The sequence below is a fragment of the Pogona vitticeps genome, chromosome 5 (assembly GCF_051106095.1).
Source record: "Pogona vitticeps strain Pit_001003342236 chromosome 5, PviZW2.1, whole genome shotgun sequence".
NCBI lineage: Eukaryota > Metazoa > Chordata > Lepidosauria > Squamata > Agamidae > Pogona > Pogona vitticeps.
Genome location: NC_135787.1, coordinates 144,837,647 through 144,861,374, shown reverse-complemented (window position 1 = coordinate 144,861,374; position 23,728 = coordinate 144,837,647). Strand labels below are relative to the sequence as shown.

Below are 23,728 nucleotides of genomic sequence, written 5' to 3'. Positions count from 1 at the left end.
CTAGGGCAGGTGAGTAAGTTGTGGGTCTGACATGTCCGAGAGGAGGAAGCTCCTTGAATTCCAATAGGTAACTGTAACATATGATGACCACCAAGTGTCCTTGGTGATAGTGGATCACTTGTCGAAAAAGGGAGCCAGCTGGGGAGGATGAGGATAGTCCAGGAGAGGAGAGTCAAAGATATTGTTTTTTCTTGCAGGGCGACGGAAAACTTGTCTGCGCTGAGCAGGGGCCTGGGAATGGAAAGGAGGAGCAGAGGAAGACTGAGGAAGATTGGATCTTTCAGGAGCCAGAGCTGGAGATTTGTAGGGCCGATAGGGTTGCTGGTATTGTTGTTGAAAGGTAAAGGGCCTACGCCATTGGTTACGCTGTTGGTATCTAAGCTGCTGGGTAGAATAGGAACAAGTGGTTTTGTGCATCTTGTGCAAATTGTCCATTACCTAATCCATCTTCTCATTAAAAAGACCAATGCCATCAAAGGGGAGATCCTCAATGCGGGATCTAGCATCATCACTGATCCCTGCTGAGTGCAACCAAGCGTGCCTTCTAAGGGCAATAGCCGAGGCCAAGGCCTTCGAGGCAATGTCAGCCGAGTGATGAGATGCAAGACGCTGATGTTTAGCTAGTGTAGTGGCCTCAAGATGGGTGTTAAGGGCAGAAGTTCTAGTTTCGTTGGGAACAGCCTGAAGGATCTTATTCCATTGTTGTCTCTGATAAGCTCCCATCGCGGCTTGGCAATTCGAGACTCTCATAAGAAAGGAGGCCAGAGAATATAGGTAACAGCCTAAACATCCAACTTTCTGCCCTCCCTATTGGTAGGAGTGACTTAAGATGGATTACCGGTATGGGACTGATTTGACTGCACTATACTGGAGTTTGGAGCAAGATGTTTAAAGAGGAAAGCCGTGTCAGATCCATGTGTTCTATAGTGGTTCTCAACACATTGAGAGATTTGGGTCGATGTAGACGTCTTGTCCCATGACTCTTTGATAAGGTCCAACATGGCTGGTATGAATGCCAGACTCAACGGAGGGGATTTCTCTTAATTTATGTTGTCAAAGATGAGGTCCTGTTTGGGAGGGGGAGGCTGTTCAATGTCGAGTTCCAAAGATTTGGCCATACGGAGAATGAGCTGGGAGTAAGATGTAAAGTCTTCAGATGGAGACGGTGGGTGGATATCTGTGACATCCAAGTGTTGGTAAATTTGACGGGGACTCCCTAGAAGCCTCCGAAGGGAGATCCTGATCCTGCTAAGAAGCTGTCCCTGGCGACTGAGAGAAGAGGAGAAGGGGAATGATGATGAGCTCGAGATGAGTGAGCCAAGGTTAAAACTCATGGGATCAAAGCCGAAGTGTGGCATGAGCGGGACATTTGGACAACATAAGCTGGCTGCGATGTTGAGGCCGGTGGTAGAGAGGATAAATGTGAACGTTTCGCTGGTACTGGGTCCGGACGGGGGATGTCAGATGTGGGTAATCCGTGTTTGGAAGCAGATTTTCTCGGTGCCGGTATTGCAGGGTTGGGCTGGTAGTACGCTCAATATCGATGCCGAGCAGTAGGTGGTGAAAGCGATTTGAGAAGACTCAGGAGGCGTATGCATAATGCATGTGCCTAGGCCACCCATAATAATCCTCGACATAGCAGCGATTGAGCTCGTTCAGTCTGTATTGATGTCAATCGCTACGCCAATCCACGTTATGATAAAGGGGTTCACCATATTTCAAAATCACGTGGTGTTGAGATGAGCGCGGAACATGAATCACTTCCCGATACTGAGAATACTGTCAGGATGGAGAGATGTGGAGCCATTTAGCAGACCACTTACTTGGAGGAGACTGAGAAAGCAATGCATCTGCGTTGGAAAGTTGAATCACCGTTGCCCACCCAACAGAAATAGGGCTAGAATGGGCCGAGGCTGGGCTGGAGATAACATCATAGGGAAACGTCCAAGTCCATGATCCAGAAACACTTAACGGAAAACAGTCCAAAGATCAGAAAGCCATAATCAAAACAATGAACAAAGCCAAGTCTGTGACAAGATCAGGAAAATGCTAAACAAGCCAAAGATCAAAAACAGTAGAATCAAAATGGAAGAAGCTCTATAGTCATGAAAAGAGTCCGAACTTAGTGGCGGCTGAAAGGAACGGAGGCATATTGGGCAGGGAACATCCTACTAATCACATTTTTAAGCTCTAGAACATGGCCTGAGCCAGACCGGGCCACGGAGACAGACCTTCCACCCCACTTCCTGCACTCACCGCGACACAGATGACTTGCACATGCACACGTGCTCTAGCGTGCCCATGTGAGTGCCGCCGTTTGTGCACAACCACTTGTTCGTGCATGCACACGAGCACGGGGTGCCCCACCTTCCCCAGCCAGTCCGCGGGGTGAAAAAGGTTGGGGACCCGTGCTCTGGAACATTCCGAGGAGTCCTGCGCAGTCACAGCAAAGCCCATTTGTGTGCATTCACAGAGGCCATGAAGAAGAACACAGTAGATTTATGGCTGATGTGATTTAAATCAGCCATTCTCTACAGAGGCCATATGGCCCCCTGAGGGACCCTGCCACATTTGAAGAGAACATTTCCACAGCTGGGAAACAATTCTTCACACACCACTTTGTAATTATGCAACTTATACAGTCCTGATTCAGCATATAATTCTTTCAAGTTGTGTTTATGGCTGTGGCAAAAGAGAATGGCTGATTTAGATCACTCTTTCAGTGTAATAGCTGAAAAATGTTTAACATGAACAGTTTGAGTGAAAATTTATCCCAAGTTTGAGAAACTGACTCAAATCGGCTTCAGAAACATAATTTTTTCCAGATGTCACTGTTTAAGACAACAGGATTTAAGACCATCCCAGAACAGAATTGCAAACATGGTCACTGAGCTTCACAGCCCCCAGAAACCAGATGAGTATAACTATTACCTAGTTCTATAAGAAAACAGTGTGAAGCCTTACAGGTTATGCAGGAGCACAGAACCATTTCTGCTTGTATAAGGTAGTTCCATCAAACCTTTTAATTGGTTTCTCCATTCTGCTGCAGACTGCCTTCCCATCAAAACTATCTCTTTGGGGTATAGGAAGCTGAAGCTGAAGGGAGAAGCCAGGAAAGCTTTATAATACTGTATTGGTGTAGTTCTGTTTAGTCTTCTCAGGATCCAATCCACTGGAGAGAAAACATAATTACACCATCCAGAGTTCTGACTAATTTTTAAGGGGCGGGGACCCTAAAGCTACTGCTACGTATCTTTTAGAAAAGGTATGCCAATGTTCAACAACACGAGGTAAAGAGCCTCGTGGCGCAGTGGTTAAAACGCTGTACTGCAGCTAAAACTGTGCTCACGACCTGGGGTTCAAATCCCAGGTAGCCGGCTCAAGGTTGACTCAGCCTTCTATCCTTCCGAGGTCGGTAAAATGAGTACCCAGCTTGCTGGGGGGGCAATGTGTAGCCTGTATACAGTGGGGTCTTGACTTAAGAACGGCTCAAGTTAAGAACATTTTGACTTAAGAACCGCTCTCATAGGAAAATATTGACTTGACAAGTACTTAGATTTGAGTTAAGAACTGGAAAAAAAACCACGTGGGAGGCAGAGAAAGTGCAAAATTTGAACTTTCAGTTAACTGTTGGCCAGTGAAAAGGGTGCCTGTCTGCTTCCTCACTCCTCCCAGCGTTTAGAGAGTGGATTGGGAGACAGTCTTCAGACTGCCTGGTACTGTACTGCCTGGACTGTATTCTCCCTGCCTTCCCTGAACCTTTCTTGACCTAAGAAAAAAAGAAACAAAATATCCCCCCTCTAGTGGTCGAAGGCGGAATAGCAGCTTCCTATTAGTTTCTATGGACGGAAAAGAGGAGATACGGATCAAATGGTTTTCAATGCATTCCTATGGGAAATGCAGATTTGACTTGAGAACTTTTTGACTTGAGAACCGCCTTCCAATACGGATTAAGTTCTCAAGTCAAGACCCCACTGTAATTAAATTGTAAACCGCCCGGAGAGTGCTTGTAGCGCTATGGGCAGTATATAAGTCCAATAAATAAATAAATAAATAAACATATAAAATCTTCCTAACGTGCTTTAAAAATATTTTGTTAAGAGTTGCTACCTAAGCATTAAATCATTTCTTGCTGCTGCTTCCTTGGTCCTTAAAAATCCAATAATAGTTCTCATTTTCAAGAACTTAAGCTATTCTTTCAACAAAATTTCTTCTCAGAATTTAAAAAATGAACTGGCAGACAGTTGGAGTATTATGAACTGTACATTTTACACAGCATGTTTAGTGCCGCATCATTAAAGTTGTATTTTAAGGCTGTATGTTCCTTTCATCATTTTACACCAAATAACTAAAAATATTAGTAGTTAACCCCAATATATAAAACTTGGGATGTATGTTTAAACTGTACATAAGTAAAAAATGAAATGTTCCCCAAGATGTACAAAGAATTCTTAAAACTAAAATCAATACATAAATTTAAAAACCACAATTCATATTGATGGGTAAAACAAGTATGACTCAAGTATGCAAAATCAAAACCAAAGACTGACAATTTTGAAAAGTGCATATACACCCAGCAATTACAAACTAATTAGGATATTTACTCTTAAAATCTAAACACAAATATCATGCTTAATATATGCTTACTGCAACGTTTGCTTAGCAGACCACCAAGAATGCCATCCAATGGAACATAAGCATTTTTTGATATTCTGTTTGCTTTGACTATAATTTTTCCTCAGAACTTCTGCTGCTATTATTATTAGCTAAGTTCTCCAACTACTATTATTACCTCTGTCCAGATGAAGAAAAATAATCTACAAAGAAGTGCTTCAGATAATGTCTGGCTAATATCAGAAGTACCAAATGTAGAAACATACACAATGTTACATACTCATGTCGTAGGGGCACCACAGAATGTCAGCATAAACATCCATGCTTAAGATGCTAATCAGTTATTTTAGGTAACTGTTCAATCATTTCCTTTTTGTGGAAAAAAAGCTGTAAAATGCCTTTGATCTGCTCTATGAAAGTCTATGTATAGAATATCAGGTGTCTACTTACAGGCTATTTACATTTCCCTAAAAGAAACAGGTTAAATATATTTAATAAAACCCACTTCAGTAATATCTCCTGAAGGAGCTCATAATGTAACTAGTCTGGAAATAGTGTACATATTTCTCTGTAGAGTTCATTACACGTGGAATGCCTTCATTTTGTCTAAACATCTTTGGACTTCTTTAACAAAATTCTTCTGAGCAAATCTGAGAAAATAAATTTAACTCACAAGACAACTATTTGAACTATTTACTACAATGTAAGTTATAAATATTCAGCCTACATGTATCAAAATGTTACTAAAAGTCAGTAGTATTTTGTGTTTTTTGGCAGATCCATTGCCAGCAATGGAAGTTTTAAGGGAAAAAATTAAGACTATTTATATACAACTCTTTTGTTCAGTAATACAATGCTAAGTTACAGAAAACGGAATTTTATGTTTCCAATTTTTGTTCTGGTTACTGAACATCTGAAATTACACATCTAACTTACCTTCAGTTCCTTGAGTTTTGTTGTTTCCAGTGTAATTTAATCCAGATTCTCTGCCCACACCCCACCTAACTGAAACTGATAGTACACTGCCCCTCAGAATGCCTAAACCATCAACCAACCTGTACAAATAATTTCAAGCAACATCTTAATTATCTTAAATCATTCACAGACTTTCTCCCAGTAAATTTCACACTCCCATTCAACTTTGCACAAAACAAACCCAATCTTACACAAACACTTATTCCAGGATGAAGCATTTAAATAAACCAGAAGTAACTGATATTTTGCTTTAGTTCATTTCAACTTCTGAACCCTTCCCCCACTTTAGTGTATAAACAAGTCAGAGCATAAAATGAATTTAGGAGTTGTCACCATCACATAATCAACTGCCCCAAATAATAATCTCAAAGGAGGTAAAAAAAGACATAACTAATGCAGATGATCGGTAAAACCTAGTGTAACAAAACAGGAATTAATCATGAGAGAACTTCTGATGTACAAAACTTTAAAAAGGCAACTTTTATATTAAATAATTACTAAAACTCTCCAACAGTAAATTGCTTATTAACATGGACATAACACCCTAGTTACACATATTTCAAAATATATTGGTAAAAAATGAATAGGTCGGATGCGTCAGCCTGAGCTATGCAAGTGACAATATGATTCTTGCAAATCTGTAACTTTTTGTTATACTGGATACAACCTTCTGAGATAATGAAGTGGATCCAGATATTGTCAGAATAGAATAGACACATTCAGATTGGCACTGTCATGATATTGGATATTTTACGGACCCTTCCAACTCTACAGTGATCCTATGAAATGAGTGTTCAAAATGCTATTGCTTAGCATAAGTCAAATAGTAACTTTTGCTCCATTCCTTCCCTGTAAGCAAACTATCTTTGCATGATTATCAGGAGGCATATGCATATGCTGACTTACTGTGTGCACTCTGATAATGACAGCTGTTTACTAGGAAGGAATAGGCTGAAAGTTATGATTCAGCTTTCAATAAGCAATAGGATTTTGGCCAGTTAGACCACTGGTTCTTAACCTTTGTTACTCAGATGTTTTTGGACTGCAACTCCCAGAAGCCTTCACCATCAACTCTGCTGGCTGGGGTTTCTGGGAGTTGCAGTTCAAAAACACCTGAATAACAAAGGTTAAGAACCACTGAGTTAGACTATAGTAGTCATGGCCAACCCAAGTCCAAATTATCTCAGTGGGTCTAATTCAAATATTACTGTGTCTGAATCCAACCCAATAGCTTGAATGTTTCTGTGTTTAGCAGATTCTTTTTTGAATTAAAATTGACTTACTCCCAGATAACAGAAAGAACTGCAACTAAGGATCACCAGATATTTAGTTACGGAATTGAGTGTTTTATATACATATGCACCTGAAATATATATATATATATGCACCTGAAATAATTGTGGTTGTGACAAACACTTCTTAAAAACAAATTTGTGATATAAGTACACTACCTAGAAGGCCAGAATTGGTCATGGATTCTCATCAATTTATGCTTGGTAGCAAACTCAAGTTGTAAAATACATAGATACCTTCATTTAATTTTGTGTCATGTTAAATTTACATCCCAAGTGACATTACATGCCATAATCCTTCATATAGTCACTAATGCAGGAATCAGTTCCTATAAAATCTTGGGAATGATTTAAACAAACTTTTTGAAGCGTATACAACTAGTTATAAGTAACTAGAAACCAAGCAGGTATTAGTGTAATCTAGAAAAGTATATTTTAAGTCTCCACTTATTAAGGCAAACTATTACTATATTAATTATACCAGATGTCCCTGTATGTGTGTATCAGCTTTTAACACATGAGAATTCTGCTGCTTCAAATGATCCTATCTGAAATCTTAATCTTTTTCCAAAAAGGGAACCTTTTGGTTTTAACCGACACATATCTGTACACAAATGGCCTAGAAGCAGGACAAAAGCACTAAAAAACTGTAAATAACTGCAGCATCATTTGACAGTGACCAATTATTTTTCTAACTGTACATTTAAATGAAGTATCATTCAGGACTGCATAATGCAACGGACAACTGTCTGTTTATCAGAATTCAGACTTCCATTGCTCAAAAGAAAGTTCAGTCAATTGCTATCACAGAATATTAGTCTACAGTTTTTACAGTTTTACATGCCTTTCAGCAAATTCACACGTAATCTCTACATAAAGCTACAAATTAATGATGTAACCACTTTTCTAATAACATCAAATGTTGGACAGAACCGCTATTCATTCACTAAACATAACAAGTTGATGCATGTGCAAAAAATATGCAATGTTTTGTTAGACATTTTAAACAGCATTATATATTGCTGAACACAAGACGCTCCCTGAGGTGTAAACACATCAAATAACTTGAACAGCTTTACACATCAGCCCCATTAAACAGTTTATTACAACACTACATCTATTGTAATCAAATTGGTGCTTTTTACAGACATTATCATTTCAACATTTAAACAAGAACCAACTACTATAAAAACAAGCATTCACTTGACTTTTCTTCCAATTGTTTGCACATTTTAATTGTCAAATGTATATAACCAGTAATAAAGTTGCAAAATGCTATACGTTTTAAATCACACAGGTTCCTTCAAATAAAACAGCTAAGCAACATAAAAAGGTTAAGAGAGCTACTGGTTACCATGTATGCAGATTTGCCTTATTCAGATCTATTCCTGTTCATTTTATCCATGACTCTGTTCCATCACAAGAAGCAAACTGCTGGACAAGCCTCCATGAAGTTACATTTCTTGTCTGATGAGGTGTTCCTCTTCCTTCAGCTGTAATGTGTCAAAATTTGTGATGTAGATTTTGCTAGGTCCCACAGCAAGCAAAATTCGTTGGTATAACTACGCATACACAGATCGTGCACTTCAAATCTACAGAAAACTAGCACAATGGAAAACTAAAACAACAATGTAGACAGCAGTTACCTGTTTGATAGTTTTAGTATGATTTACAGCAATATAGAAAAAACAATTTAGCTGCTGAAAACTACAAATACCTACTTTGTAAAAACCTGAAAATCATCTGGAAGATTTCTTCAGACCAAAATCAGTGAAAAAGCACATAAAGGATAATGCAGTGGTCAAACTGGTTTGTTAACTTATTTTCAGCATCAAATTTATAAAATAATGCTAATTCATATCAAAGTGCACAGATGTGGAAGTTGGCACATGGCAGGTACGGCTTAATTCTGTAGATGGCTGGCACCAGAGATTGCCAATTCCTACTTGGTTACAGCTGCCGTATAAGATATTTCTGATCAGCAGACACGTATCAATTGGCTGTCTCTTTGCAATATATGCCATATCCAATCCTAACCATCTTTTATGGCAAGAAACCCTTAACGCCTATGCCATGGTATTCTGAACAAGTTATGTGAGAACCCCATATGTATTCTGAAAGGCCTGATTAAAGTTTTCATATCAAGTTGCACAGAAGTCAACTGAGATCCAAAGAACTAGTCTGGCAAATCAAGGGCTTATGTACCGTGTTTCCCCAAAAATAAGACAGGGTCTTACATTAATTTTTGCTCCAAAAATGTATGAGGGCTTATTTTCAGGGGAAGTTTTTTTTTCATGTACAACAATCTACATTTATTCAAATACAGTCATGTCATCTTCTTCTGGTTGCAGCACAATGGTGGAGGATGGGGTTTCACTTAATTGGGGCTTATTTTGGGAGTACAGCTTATATTATAAGCATCCTGAAAAATCACACTAGGGCTTATTTTCAGGTTTGATCTTATTTTCGGGGAAACAGGGTACACGTTTTATTTCGAACAGCAGGTCTCCACTGTATATCACAAATTTTTGAAATTCCTTCTGCTTCAAAAGGAATGTGCAACACTCCATTTTATGAAAGTGGGGCTGGTGTTCATTAGCTAGAATTCCAAATCCCCTTCAAATGCATAGAATTTTTTTTTAGTTCTTTGGATCCTAGTGAATGAGGCTTAACGAGGCTTCTCATTTTTCAATATCAATGTAACTGCATTGACTACTGACATTTTCCCTAGCAAACATGTAAGGTATGGAGAGCATACCTGCATCTTTGAACACCCATGTCACTGCACCAGAGACCCCAATGCAATTGGTGTTCCTATTCAGAAATGCACATGGATGTTTACAAATGCAAGTAAGCTGTTCACAGTGAAAAAGCACATTTGCCCACAGCAATCCCAATATTAGTTGGAGGAATGATTTCAAATGTGCATACATCCAAGTAAGCAAGGTTAGATTTGCAATCTTAGAACAGCAATTCTAGGCTCTCTTAATCAGAAGTAAGACCTCTCTAAACCCAATAGAACATATTTCCCATAAACAGACTTAGAATTGCAGTGTAAAACCTGAATAATTAATAGCAGTAAGACACTTGTCAGTACTTCACATCAATTTCCAAAGCTTTTATGAAAGAACTTGAAACTCAAATTATTTGCAAAGTGACCGGTTGATAAGTCATTTGGAATGCAGACACATGGATGAATAATTTCAAAATATACAGTAGCATGCAGCTGTCATAAGGTCATTCTTATTACTAACATTATTCACATCTATAGCAGTAATGAGGACTTGAGATGTTTTTCCCCTCGACACTGTCTTTAAGCATGTCTAGATATATAATTCAACCAGTCAATAGGAAGCATCAGGTATTGAACCCTGACTAGGTATTTTGCCTTCTAACACAATAATATCCTTAGTCCTTTTAGAACTGGTGTTAATTCTGACTGAAAGACAAGTTGCTAGTGCACCTACAGAGTCTATTTAAAAGACATAAAATGACAGCTGCATAACTGCATTACGATTTTCTACTCTTGCAACACAGTACTTGAGTGGCATCAGATATTTCTACCACTTCTAGAGTAATACTGAACAGGGAAGAACAAATTTCATTGTAGGAAATCTGGGCTTCAGTTTTCATCTGAATTAACAAAAACATATTTCATTTAAAATCAATGTAACAAATTTACTATGTAATTAAGTGGATAGACTCCAAGACTCAATATACATTCTGTTCTTTAAAACTATTCCAACAGATATATTCTACTATTTTAAACTTGATGGCCTGAATCAAATTGGTAGCCCCAACTAGAGTTGATCCATTGAATTCATGGAACATATATTAGGGTTGACTTGCCATTGGGCAGTTGATTAAGTGAGCCTACTCTGGTTCAGGCTACCACTGGATTTAGGATTACAAGTGATCAATAAAACTACACAAAGTTTTCAACATTCTGTGGATTGTAGCAAAATAATATAATACAAAATAGGAGACTGTAAACATTTATTCATCATCTGAAATATGTTTGCAGTGATTAAGAGCAATAATTGTTTGTAGTTGTACATAATTATTGCTGTTCAGCAACATTTTCTAGCATTTCTAGTGAAATAACTATAATGTGCTCAAGACATCAAAATTCTAGACTTTGATAATAACTTGTTGCCTTTCAACAAAGTAGTATCATGTCTGCCTTCTAAAAATTTTAATAGAAACATGCCTCATAAAGATATTTTACTGGGCAAATTATGTCACTGTAGACTTTTCTCTACATATACAGATACAAATAATAAAATTACACTTCTTTTCAACTGGTGTATGCACGAGTAATAACTTCCCTAGACAGTAAAAAACACAACCACTCTTTTGAATACTCAAAAGTATTCCCTACTACTGACCATATAAGAAAAAATATAAAAATAAACTAGGTTTAGGGATCCCAAGTGAGATGGCATGCTTCTTTTTACCATCCAGGTCAACTTTTCTTTTTAAAAAATTATTCTTCCATATTCCATTGGAAATTATTACTTCTAATTTCAAACCTAAGTGAATCCTTCTAAGACTCCTAAATTCACTTGAAAACACTATTTAAACCAGGTTGTCTGACTGAGTTGAAGTATCTCCCCAGGCTGTTCATGATCTCATATACTGCTTAACAAATAAAGAGGGCTGGGGGATTTGTGTAAGATCAGAAAGATGCATGCAATTCTGTGGCCTACACATGATCCCTAAGCCTTAGTTTAGTTTTACATCTGCAGGAGCAGGAGCTTCCCTTTTATTTGAGTTTTGCAAACTCAGACAGTCCAAACTGCAAATTGCACTGCATGTACAATTCCCAAATAAGGCTAGCATCCATGTTACAACCATTAGAAGCAAAAGGTTATTTTTCAAGTTTACATTAATGCAACAACACGAAGTTGCAAATCAAATTTATGTAACCCATTTAGATTGCTGTCATCAGAGTTGACTATCCAGATCTAAGTTCAATTTTATGTAAAAATGTACATTGTACTTTCCCCAACAACCTTTTTATATTGAAATCTTTATCCTTTTACAACATTGTACCTAGCATACATCTCTGTTAAATCTTAACATCCAACACCATCCCTGGGAGGGTGGGGTTGAAAGGAAATGTATCCAACTAATTGGCCAGCTGCATGCACCTACCTATATGATTTCTCTCTTTTGAACTACAATTTTTTGTTCTGTGTTTCCAAACTAGTTTGTTTATCTGCCAAATAAGTTTGGATCACGTTTCTAAACCTACTTATACAGGATCATATTTCTCATAATAGGAGTCTTGCTTGTTTTATCTGGACTAGGAAGATTAGATGTACAGCCCTGCATGGAAAGATTAGATCTTGGCTTAATTGGCCATAATATGCTAGTGATCCATGCACCACAAGCTCAGCCCTTCTGCTGCTGCTTTACTCTTCCATTCAATCAAATTAGCAAAGAGGCTAGGAATTGGATCCATAGCTTCTTTGTTAGCTCATATAAAGGAAAAAGTGGAGCAGCAAAAGAAACTGCAAGTCAGGTGCACAAAGGCTGTTATAGTCTGGTTTACCAGGATTCAACTACTCAGATTCAGACACTGCGCCAAAATTTCACATTATTTCAAATCCCAATAGTGATTAACTCCATAAAATGTAACCTCAGGGGTTTACTTTAACAGCTATCGTTTCTGTTGTAAATTTTACCATTTAGTTATACTTGATTTTAAACTGTAAATAACGTACACATTGAGGCACTATAAAGACTGCTAGAATTCAAACTGCAACAAGTAAAATGGAGCATACTGATCTATTTCCTTTGTTTAAGAAAATCACCTAGTTCTCAAACCACAATAATTAAGGAGATCCAGTCAAATATATTTTTTTGAAAAAACAAACAAACAAAAAGCACTTAGCTGCTGCTCCAAAATGAAGTCCTCTCAGAAGGAGCAACATAATATGTTGTGCCACTAAACAATGCAAGTTGTACAGACAACCAGGGATCAAGAGAAACAAAGGCTAGGAAGATGAATTTACAGCCCATAAAAGAAAATGATTAGCACACACAAATTATTCACTATGACAGTATAAAATTTTCACACAACAAAACTAAAGGCTTGCCAATATTGGGAAGTGATCTTACCTACATATGGATTTATTTGCAAAAACATGTCAACAGCCAGCTCCAAATAACACCAGTTCAGCTAAAACCATATATTGTTGGAGAAAGCATTACACTTTGAAAGAGGGGTAGGACAAATAATGGTCAACCCAAAAGTAGTGCCTGCTTATGTATATGGATGTTAATTACTTCTATACTATCACTTCCATGTGGAGAACTATCATTATCAATAAAAATCAAAACAATTAAGTTCTAATAATATAGGCTTATTCATATGATGCACAACATACAATAGCCTCGTTCCTGTTCTTTGATGTGCATAGTGTTTTTGTGGACTAACAGAACAAGCATGAGCTCTACCATTTGAGAGTTTGACAGGTCAGATACTGAGGGGCTGGGCATATAGGCTTAAATAGCATTTTATCATGTCCAATGTGTGGGTGTGAGGTAGACCAATGAGGAGCTCTCAAGTTTCCACATCTTGAACACACTCTGTACATATTAAACACCATATGAACAGAAGCAACTTATAAATTCGTTTATAGGAAGAACCTTCTAATTTTTTTTCAGGCACAGTATATGCATCAGAAAAAAAACAAGTCTTTAAAAAAATTTAAACTTTTGTTCAGACTCTACAAACTACATACAGTGTGATCATTGTTAGAATGCTTCATACTTGTTTAATTCGTATTAATCTGCATTACTTGTATATTAAAATAACGATAAAGCATGTAATGTTTATCTCATAGATCAGCTAATCATCTCATTTTCAATCCATATAATGTTAGCCTCAGAGAGTTTAAATATTATATATTTCCTAAACAAAAGCACATTTGTATAGGATGACGCATGAAGACAGTACATAGTTCATCACATGCAACGACCTACAGGATTCATGCCAGAAGCAGTCCTACAATCTATGATTATTTGTTCTATTGCTACATATGTTGCTGTCAACATTTGATCTAAATGTGTGTATGGCCCAACATAAACATGCTCATGATCTGCCATAAAAGGCTGCACAAAGATTGCTGGAACTTCTAGCAGATCAGTACAAGAAAATAAGTACATTGATATTCACAGTTTTCTTGTACTTTTATATTGACAAAATACAAAGGACGTTAACAAAAAAAAATACAGAATTTCATGAAAAATGTTCAAAATAACCAACTAGTCAAAAGTACACTGTCAATGTACATTAAAAAACTAATGAAGTATAAAGTATGTGGAAAACCACTTGGGATTATTCAGTGTACCATTCAATAAACCAGCAAGAAATTTGAAAAGGTGCATCCAATTTCAGAGCAGCTACACAGATTCAACCCATTTATATGAATGTATTCAGGGTCTATGTGAATGACTGGGATCCAAAGAATTATGAACCAAAAGAAAACATATTTGTGCGGTTAGATGAACTCTTATAATGCCTCAGCATACAGAGAAAGAAGTATGTGAAGTTTTACACAAGAGCCTGTGCAAGTGGAGAAACTGCTCTGAATAGGGAGGAGTTTACTTCTTACACAGCGCTCTTCCACCTGTCAAAAAGCATCTTTGGATCCAAGCCAGTGTAATTAATCTAAATACCTTATTGTTTGATTGTTCTAGTTAAGATGAAATGTTTAAAACTAATCAGCACGTTATGTGTTCAACATCCTTCAGTTTTTTACTAAGAGAAAAGCTTTATCGATGTATTCGCGAAAGCTGTATCACTCGTCACAAGAAGCATAATATATCTATTTAAGGCAGTTACAAGTGGGCACCACTAGTAATTAACATTAAAGCAACTGAATCAAATGTCCTGGCTACCACTTAAAACATCTTGTTTTAAACAGTAGGTAAAAAGCAAACTGTGACTTTCAAATTCTCATGTTTCCCTGTTAACAATATTATGGTGCTAAACTCTCGAGACAATGTATTAGAATTTCATTCAAATTTTTATATTTATTTGTCACACAGGAAGTGCAAAATAAGCCAACGGGTAATCTAAACCCTCTGTGATTTAAAAAAAACTTTAGCTTGGTGTTCTATAATCACCACAGATACATAATTTGTTCCTTTAGTTTCATCATGTATATACATTCTGGAACCTCAATACAACATAGACTATATAGTTACAGAAGATGTAAAGTCCTGTGAGGAATTAATTTTAGGAGAGAAACACAGCTTTTACTTTACAGAAATAAAATAATAATAATTTTAAAGAACAGGTTGCTTTTACAGTGATGTGATCAGCACACAGCACTCCATTTATACCAAATCTCCTTTCAAGAGACATTTCCTATCTTACACCATTTCATCAAGGCAAGTACTGCTTATTTTCTTGAGACAATCTCTATTTATATACAAGTATTTAAGAAAACATACACAGTAAAATACAGCTGTTCTAAAACAGCTTTCAGATGTGTAAACATTCCGTAGTTCTTTAAATCCTGCACTCATTAAAATTAATATTCCCTAAAGGTTGTGATGCTACAGATTGGTACATAACATTCAAACCACTTGAGCATACGTAACTCAATCCCCATAAGGAAGAGAAGAAAATGCCCAAAGAATACGGAAATGGCAATAAAGAGATTCCTATGGGGTACAATAGTAGTAGCAAAGAAAAATCCTAACCAGGAAATGAATAAGAGCCTCAAATAATCTTTCCAATTATCTGTAATTACTTTGTATTAAAAACTACCTTTCAGTTTTGAAGATTAGAAACATACTGGTAAATCAAACTGGAACCTCAACACAAAGCAGATTATATGGTTGCAAAAGATTTAAACTTTTGTGTGAAATAAATTTATTTATTGAAGCAAGTGTACACACACACACACACACACACACGTTTAAACTTAAAAAAAAATTATTCGGAAGCCTAGAGTGGTCCTCACCCGACCAGATAGGCGGGATATTAAATAAATAAAAAAATAAAAAAATAAATAAATTCTGAAGCCGGGAGCACTTTTATACAATAGATTTTGTTAGCCACAGGAGTACTCACTGAACTTGGACTAGTACATTTACAACTTACCCACACTGTGTTCAGACATACTTCAAAGAGTAGTCAGATAACCCCTGAATCTAAGAGACACGTATATTTCAGCAGTGAAAATTCACATATCTGTTTTCTTCTGGCAAGGACTGTTTAAAAAACGTGGAGCCAGATGCTTGGATTTAATTGATTTAGCTGCAAATATTTCAACAAGACTACAATCCAAACCCAAATTTCAGCTGAATTGGCAGCTGGGCTCTTGCGCCCTATGCCTAGTTATCTGTGATTCTGTTCCAAATAACTCAGCAGCTCCCTGGACTGGCGAGACGTCTTTATCACTGTATGGTCACATTAAGTACGGTCCTTTTGTATCCCCATAAATTGGCAGGAACCCTCAAGCCAAATGATGAGAATATAAGCCCCAAAGCAGCAAGGGGTAGAATCCTCTACCTCTATTTGGTTCCCAGTCATTCGTCTGAGAGAAAAGCAGAGAGAAAAGCACTTCACTGAGCTCAGGAAAATAGAAAATTCCCTGAGACCTGCAAGGGTGCCCAAGGTAGTGAGTTCCTTCCAACAGCTTCTGTTAGAAGGTGCTCTTCCAAGGAACTTGGGAAGTCTCAGGGGATCTTATGGTTCCCAGACTCAGCAGGGCACTTTTCTACCCTCTTACCAGAAGAGGTGGGAACCAGATAGAAATTGAGGGACTATTCTACTGTCAGCTTCTTTGGGGCTTGCATTCCTATAATTCAATTTGGGAGTTGCCCACTGACTTACAAGGGAGACAATCCATTAAACAAGAGAGGACCATCCTTAGTTACAACTTTAAATATCGGAGAAATGAACTGCAGTAGCTAAAGTGAACCAGACTATAATTAAAATAGCAGGATCACAAGAATGCATACTACACAATACAGGCCACACATGCAGTTAGCAAAAGGGAAGGGTAAGGGAAAATGTTAGCAAGATTACAAGTTATGTGTATTGCTACTTACCTGGCAATGCTACACTATGAGAAAAATATTCAGCATACTATGCTAGAGATGATGTTCTCCAAGACTACTTAAAATATTAGTAGAAAAATGATTAATGAAGAACAAATATGCCCACCTTTTAACGATGGCGATACTCTCGTTCTCTGTCACGTTCTCTGTCACGGTCTCTATCGCGGTCACGATGTCTCTCACGTTCACGGCTTCTTTCCCGGTAATAATCGTCATGGCGATCTCTGCTACGAGATTTGTGGCGCCGGCTCTTCTCTCTCGACCTGCTGTGGTCTCTCTCCCTTGATCGCTCACGTCTTCTAAAAGAAATTATTTCATTAATTCTCTCAAATTACACAGTTTTATAATAATAAAGACAAACTCTGGATTTGTTAAGCTTCTTAATGGGGAATTCTCTCTCAACAGAATAGAGGCGTGCAAAGTGAGAGCTGTCTATATCTATGCAGTCTCCGTATGAATTCTAAAACCCACATAGTGGCAGGCTGGTGCAGCAGTAGCAACAGAATTACTGGTGCCAGCTGCCACTGCAATTAATCACAGTGCCAAAAGTACAGCATCTTCTCCCCTTCCGAAAAGGAGACAACACTCTACTGTGCTGTTTTCCAGGGTTCAGTGGTAGAAAATAATATTCTGGCAGCCTCCTGCACCACAGGAAAACCACACAATTCCCATGAATTTTGGCAGCAACTACAGTGAAGGTGACAATCAGGTTTTGGCACCAGAGTCAGCCTCCTGGTAGATCCAAAGTGTCTCAGTGGCCTTTTCAACCCTGGGAAGGCACCAACCCCTGCAGTACAAGTAACAAAAATTAGCCCTCAACAGAAAAACTCCACTAAGATTATTTATGTGTCAGAAAACATAGCCAATCACTGTCCTGTTGTTTCAATCAATGGTTGAAATCCTATTTTTGTTCACATAAGGTATGATAAACTTGCCACCACTGTTTGCAGTTTACTGATGTAGTGACAAGGGATATCTTGGTTGTGCAGTGGGGTCTGTGACCAGATAAGCAACCCAGATACACCCCACAACTCATCAATTAGTTGGAATTAGCCACTGCATGTGGTGCAATCCTCACACAAACACCAATAGGCTTCTGCCCAAAACTGTATGAAACTCAACATTTTAGAGGCAAAACATAAATGTAGGAATATTCTTAAACAGAAAGTTAGTATTTGTATTGTCAACATAGTACGGCTTGCTTTCAGAAACCTCCTCCAAAAAACACACAGCATTTCTACCCTGTAATATTGTTACAAGTTATGTGGATCCTTAATTCATTATAACAATTCACGTAACAATTTAAATGGTTATGTTAACAATTTGAAACAGTGCAACAATATTGAGCAGTTCTTGCATTTAATAACTTTGAGACTGCGCCTGCATCTATTAAACCAAGAAATCAAATTTTTAAAAGTTACAACAGCAAGAGAGAGAAGTCCATTTCAGTCATCTTGTTTCCCTTCTGTAATCTGGAGTTTTATTCAAAATATGTATTCATTGTTATACAAAAGGTTTACCTTGACCCTGAACCATAAGATTTTGACTCAATTCCATGGAGGCAATCTTGCAGAGAGCTAATAAGTACTTTGCAACGATCATCTGCAGATACTTTGGATTGTTTAATTAATGAAATTGCAGTCACCAAGGTTTCTATAGCACTTCCATACTCCGCTAGAAAGTGAAAACAGTGAATGAGCAAATATATGGTTTGTTAACATCAAATAGTCTTCTATAATTTATACCAATATGTACCACTACAGCATAATCCCTAGTTCCTACAAACCACAGATTAGGTGGCAAACTGGTGAGTGGAATACTTTGCTTCAGAAAAAACAAGAAACTGACATGCAAGGATACTCTTCCCTACAAAGGGCATCTCTCTACAATGAAGAAAACAAACTTGATGTCAGGGAGAACAACTGTAAACTATAAATCTCACTGGCATATTCATCTGCTGTGCATAAAAACAGTTTGTGGAGAAGCATCTCAGGACATAGTACCCTCTACTGTCTAAACTAGTATAATCCTCAAATTTACTGTCTCATCTGCTGTTTGCAGGAACCAAATAAAGTGTATTAAATTTATATTTATATTTGTGAATCAAAGGGAGCATTTAAGTAACCTTCCTAATTAAAACATTAAAACAATGTGAACAATGAATAATAAATTCTCACTTGTGCCAATGAAGCCAGTTTCCTTTAAAAATAAGGTAAGCATGCATTATTCTGCTTTAAAACAAAAACATTTGCTTCCTGAACACATTGTTTTTAAATAAAATTGTGTCTTCTGAATCAGCCCTGTGACACATTTTGTAGCATGGCAAAACATGGTGGTCTAGTGCATTTTAACGTGGTCCCAAATCCTGCTGAGGCATGATTTGATGTATCGGAAACATGCTTATGAGCCCTATAAGGCTTTACTGATCATAAAAACCACTTTCAATTCTATCCAGAAAAAGTAAGGTGTACTGACAGCACCAGTGTTCCTCCAAGTCTGGCCAGCAGTAGTTTTTTGTATCAGGTTATAGAATGAGACAGCTAATAAATCAAAATATACTGACCAGCACTAGCATCTGATACAGCTCTTGAAATGGCACTGCTAGAAATAGCTCTATTTCTGTTCATGATTTCTTCAAATTCTGCTTCACTTAAAGGTGTCCTTGCAGCATCTATTTCTCTGCAAACATACACAAATTCAAAATTTTTATCCCCAGCTGGTTAAGTCAATACTGTTGTTTCAACAACTATAATATACAATCTTAAGTAAAACAGTAACTAAAAGAAATCTTTTTCTAAATGAAGATGCTTATGATACTAAACCTGCAGTCTAGCAAGAATGAAAAGTACACTATGACAGAAGCAATAACTCTCTAATTACTGTTGAAACTTCATTTAGATAATGTACTTATGTAGTGCATTCCATCCTTACAAAACTTCAACAGATGCCTACAAATCTTCTGTCAAGTATATATGCAATAGCTGAGGCAAAGATAACTGTGGTGGAGCCAAATCAAAGAACTTTGCTCTCAACACATTATCTAACTCAATCATACCTTAACTCGAGCAATGTGATGTACTGGCTGCACACATAAATACTTGCCCTAATTACCCAAAATTAGAGTTAAAAATATAATACTGCAAGTGGCATTTGTAGCATTTACAAATTTCTGGTTTAAAACAGAAGATCTGAAGCTTCACAGGTCTATGTTTAAAGATGCAATATCTAGATTCCTCCTCCCCTCTGCTTGTGGCATACTCTCTTCTAGAATGATAATGTAATCTGATTTAGGTGCCTTGAATAGTCATGCCTTAGGATGTGATGTTAGACTATTTGTTCTTCATATTCATTCTAGCACTGCAAAATTAGGTGATTTTACTTGCTTTTGAGAAATATTTCTTGCAAATGTTAGTTCTTCTGGTAGAAAGAAAATGCAGAATAAGCAATGCTATCCTCTTAAGAGCAAGAAGTGGATCAAAATATCCTACAGCTGATTTAGCATAAGAGGAAATGTCTAAAAATTCATACCTCCCTGCGTTTTGAGTATTATTTTTCGTTTGTCTCCAATACAATGGCATATGTAATTGTTCTCTTATGGACATGTTATTTCCAGTGATACGCCTATGGTATATAATTGACAATTTAAATATAGTTATGGATTGTAGTTGAGACCATCATTAAAATATTGGACATTATGTGAAGAAGTTCTACTTCTGCTTTCACCACCCTCAGCCCTCCCTTACCTTTAAGAGAATTATCTTGATATACAAAGATAACAAGATTATGATGATAAGTGGTTCTCTGCATGTGCTTTCAAACAATTATGCCCAATCCTCTAAATATCTATAATGTTTTATAAAATGTTATATTTTATAACATTGGATGTTAATTCCAAATGAACAAACTAGAATATACTTAAGTAAAAGAGTGATAGGATTATTTGACAAATCACTGTGCCAACAAACCTTCTCATATAAGCACACTACCTGCAAACAGATTTCTACATACAGTCTAGGCACTACTGTGAAATGGTATTGCACATGCCTAAGATAAACTGTATCAAACAAAAAGCAACAGCCAGAACTATAGGCCAACAGGGCCTCTTAAAATGAAGCTGGAAAACAAAAGACAATTTATTTATTTATTTATTTATTTATTTATTTGATTTGATTTATATCCCGCCCATCTGGTATATTTATACCACTCTGAGCGGCTAACAACTGAAGTTGTAACTTTTGTTAAGTCACCTAAGCTCACAAACTCCTAGTAAAACAAATTCAGCAACTAACAGTCCTCTTTTCCTTTTCTTTGTTACATGGTATTGAGTCCCCTTATTGTCTGCCATCTGAAATGACTGTCCAAGCCCAAGCACTCAGAACAGAAAATCAATTCAATAACAGGTGTTGTCAATAAGGTTTTTCCAGGACCAAACAGAAAATTTATTTATTTATTTGATTTATATCCCGCCCATCTGGTATATTCTACCACTCTGGGCGGCTTACAACATAACATAAATAAATTAAAACAGCACAGGAGAAAAGATGATGGTGTCAAACTAAAACAATACACAGGGGATTTCCTTCTTCCAAATTAATTCAACATCTGCCCAGTGAAAACAACAGACATTTACTTTAATATGTAGACTGGAAGTATTCTCATGAAACTAAAGTACAACTTGGTGAAAGGTTGATCAAAAACATTGCAAAAGGAAGGAAAAATGCTAGCAATTCCCAAACTGTGTAGCACTTCCTGATCTAATAACACTTGAAGATGAGCACCTAGTTCAAAAGAGATATAGGATTCAGAACAAGGTGAACCTTCCCTTCCCTTCATCAGTTTTAGCAAGGATACTGGACAGGTGTGTATTAGATCTCCAGGCACAACTGGCAAGAGCTGCTGCTTTTTTCTAATGGTATTTCCCTAGCATGAGATTTTTAGGATAAAACATCATTAATCTCATTCTATATTGCTTTCCAGTGCCGGTGTTGGATTACTTCACACCTCTACAGAACTCGACACATAGCAGCAGGCTAATGCACGCTGCAGCATGCAAGTCTCAGGTGCAGAATAAATGTCTTTTGCAGAACTTGAGGCTGTACATTCACAAAAAAAAGAGACCAAGTTCAGAAGGTCTGATAACATTAATTTAATTAAATCCTTATTTTTTAAAAAAAAAAACTTTATTGCAGAAACATCACTTTCCTGAAGCAAATGGAGGTTTAAAATCACCTGAATGGATTGTAGAGTTCTTAGAGGGAAATAAATAGGCTATCGATAAAGGAACTCACCTGCCTGGTGGCCCATAATCACCTCTGTCATACGGTGGAGGTCGTCCATAGGGGTCTGAAGGTGGTGGACCACGGCTGTCTGATGTAGGTATGCCACTGTTGGCTGGTGGGGGGAAGAATGCTGGATTCACGTGTGGGGCTGGTGGGGGAGCACCTGGTGGTGGGCCAGGTAAGTGTGGAGGAGGAGCCAGTGTCAGGGGTGGTCCTAACGGACCAGGTGGACGAGGGGGGAAAGGACCTGGAGGAGGAGGAGGACCCTGTTGTGGGGGTGGAGGACCTGGTGGAGGACCATAGCCTGGAACTGGAGGCGGAGGACCAGGGGGAAGTGGACCCAATGGAGGTTGACCAAAGGGCTGTCCTGGAAACAGAACTGGAGGAGGGGGGCGGTCACCACGATTAGGAGGACCAGTTAATGGAGGAGGTAGAACCTGGCCAGGTGGAGGAGGACCCGGTGGACCTGGTGGGCCAGGAGGACCTAGTGGTGGACGCGGAGGAGTCTGTCCAGCTAAAATGGAAGAAAGGGAGAAAGCTAAGAAATTTTAAAAATTAAGATTATTTTGAGAAGATAACAAAATTACTACTACAGTCGTACCTCGACCTGAGAACGTCCCTACATAAGAACGATTTGAGTTAAGAATGGCTCTGTTTGCAAAAAGTTGCTTCAAATGAGAACGGAGCCTCGACTTAAGAACCAAAGAAAAAGAAAAAACTTTTCCTGCCCTTTTTTTGACCTAAGTTCACCTTAGGTCAAAAGAAGAAGAAAAAATTTAAAAAATTCACCCCCTAGTGGTAGATACGGATTAACAGGCTTTGCATTGGTTCCTATGGGAACTAATGCTTCGACTTAAGAACGAAAAACAGCAGATACTGATTAAATGGTTTTCAATGCATTCCTATGGGAAATGGTGCTTCGATTTAAGAACGTTTTCACTTAAGAAAGCAGTCCCAATATGGATTAAGTTCTTAAATCGAGGTACCACTGTATATGCTGTCAAGTCAATTCTGATTTACATTGATCTTTTTCAGGTTTTTCTAGGTAGAGTATTCTGAAGTAGTTTACCATGCCCTCCTTCTAGGGGCATTTTGGGATTGTGCAACTTGCCCAAGGTCACATAGGCTGGCTCTTCTGGGATACCCAGAGAAGTATTCTGAAGTAGTTTACCATGTCCTCCTTCTAGGGGCATTTTGGGATTGTGCAACTTGCCCAAGGTCACATAGGCTGGCTCTTCTGGGATACCCAGAGAAGAACTAAATTCTCAACCTCTGGCTCCACAGCCAGATACTTAACTCACTGAACTATGTAGCTAGCTGAAAATAACCATAGTGCGATATAAATACTTTGATTATATGTTTAGGTGAAACACTAATGAAATTGGCTATAATATTCAAAACACCAATAAATACTTCCTCGAGGCAGACTAATGTTAGCTCAACCTTTTTAAAATGTTTACTTAAGAAAACCTATGGCAGCAC

The 23,728-nt window shown here is 37.7% G+C and overlaps 1 protein-coding gene across 4 annotated transcripts in view; it reads right to left on the bottom strand.

The window, feature by feature from the left end:
• Positions 1-7,967: 7,967 nt before the first annotated feature.
• CPSF6 (cleavage and polyadenylation specific factor 6) overlaps positions 7,968-23,728 on the bottom strand; it is a 32,071-nt gene continuing 16,310 nt past the window's right edge. Inside the window, exons 6-11 of one of the 4 annotated variants that reach the window (XM_020786025.3) lie at positions 22,256-22,760; positions 20,496-20,588; positions 19,531-19,646; positions 18,488-18,641; positions 17,074-17,266; positions 7,968-8,374 (exon numbers count right to left, since the gene is read on the bottom strand). In XM_020786025.3, the coding sequence (XP_020641684.1) occupies positions 17,077-17,266; positions 18,488-18,641; positions 19,531-19,646; positions 20,496-20,588; positions 22,256-22,760 (1,058 nt within the window). In that variant the 3' untranslated portion in view covers positions 7,968-8,374; positions 17,074-17,076. The remainder of the gene's footprint in view (positions 8,375-17,073; positions 17,267-18,487; positions 18,642-19,530; positions 19,647-20,495; positions 20,589-22,255; positions 22,761-23,728) is intronic. The other 3 variants (XM_078376917.1, XM_020786027.3, XM_020786028.3) reach the window with 3 other exon arrangements.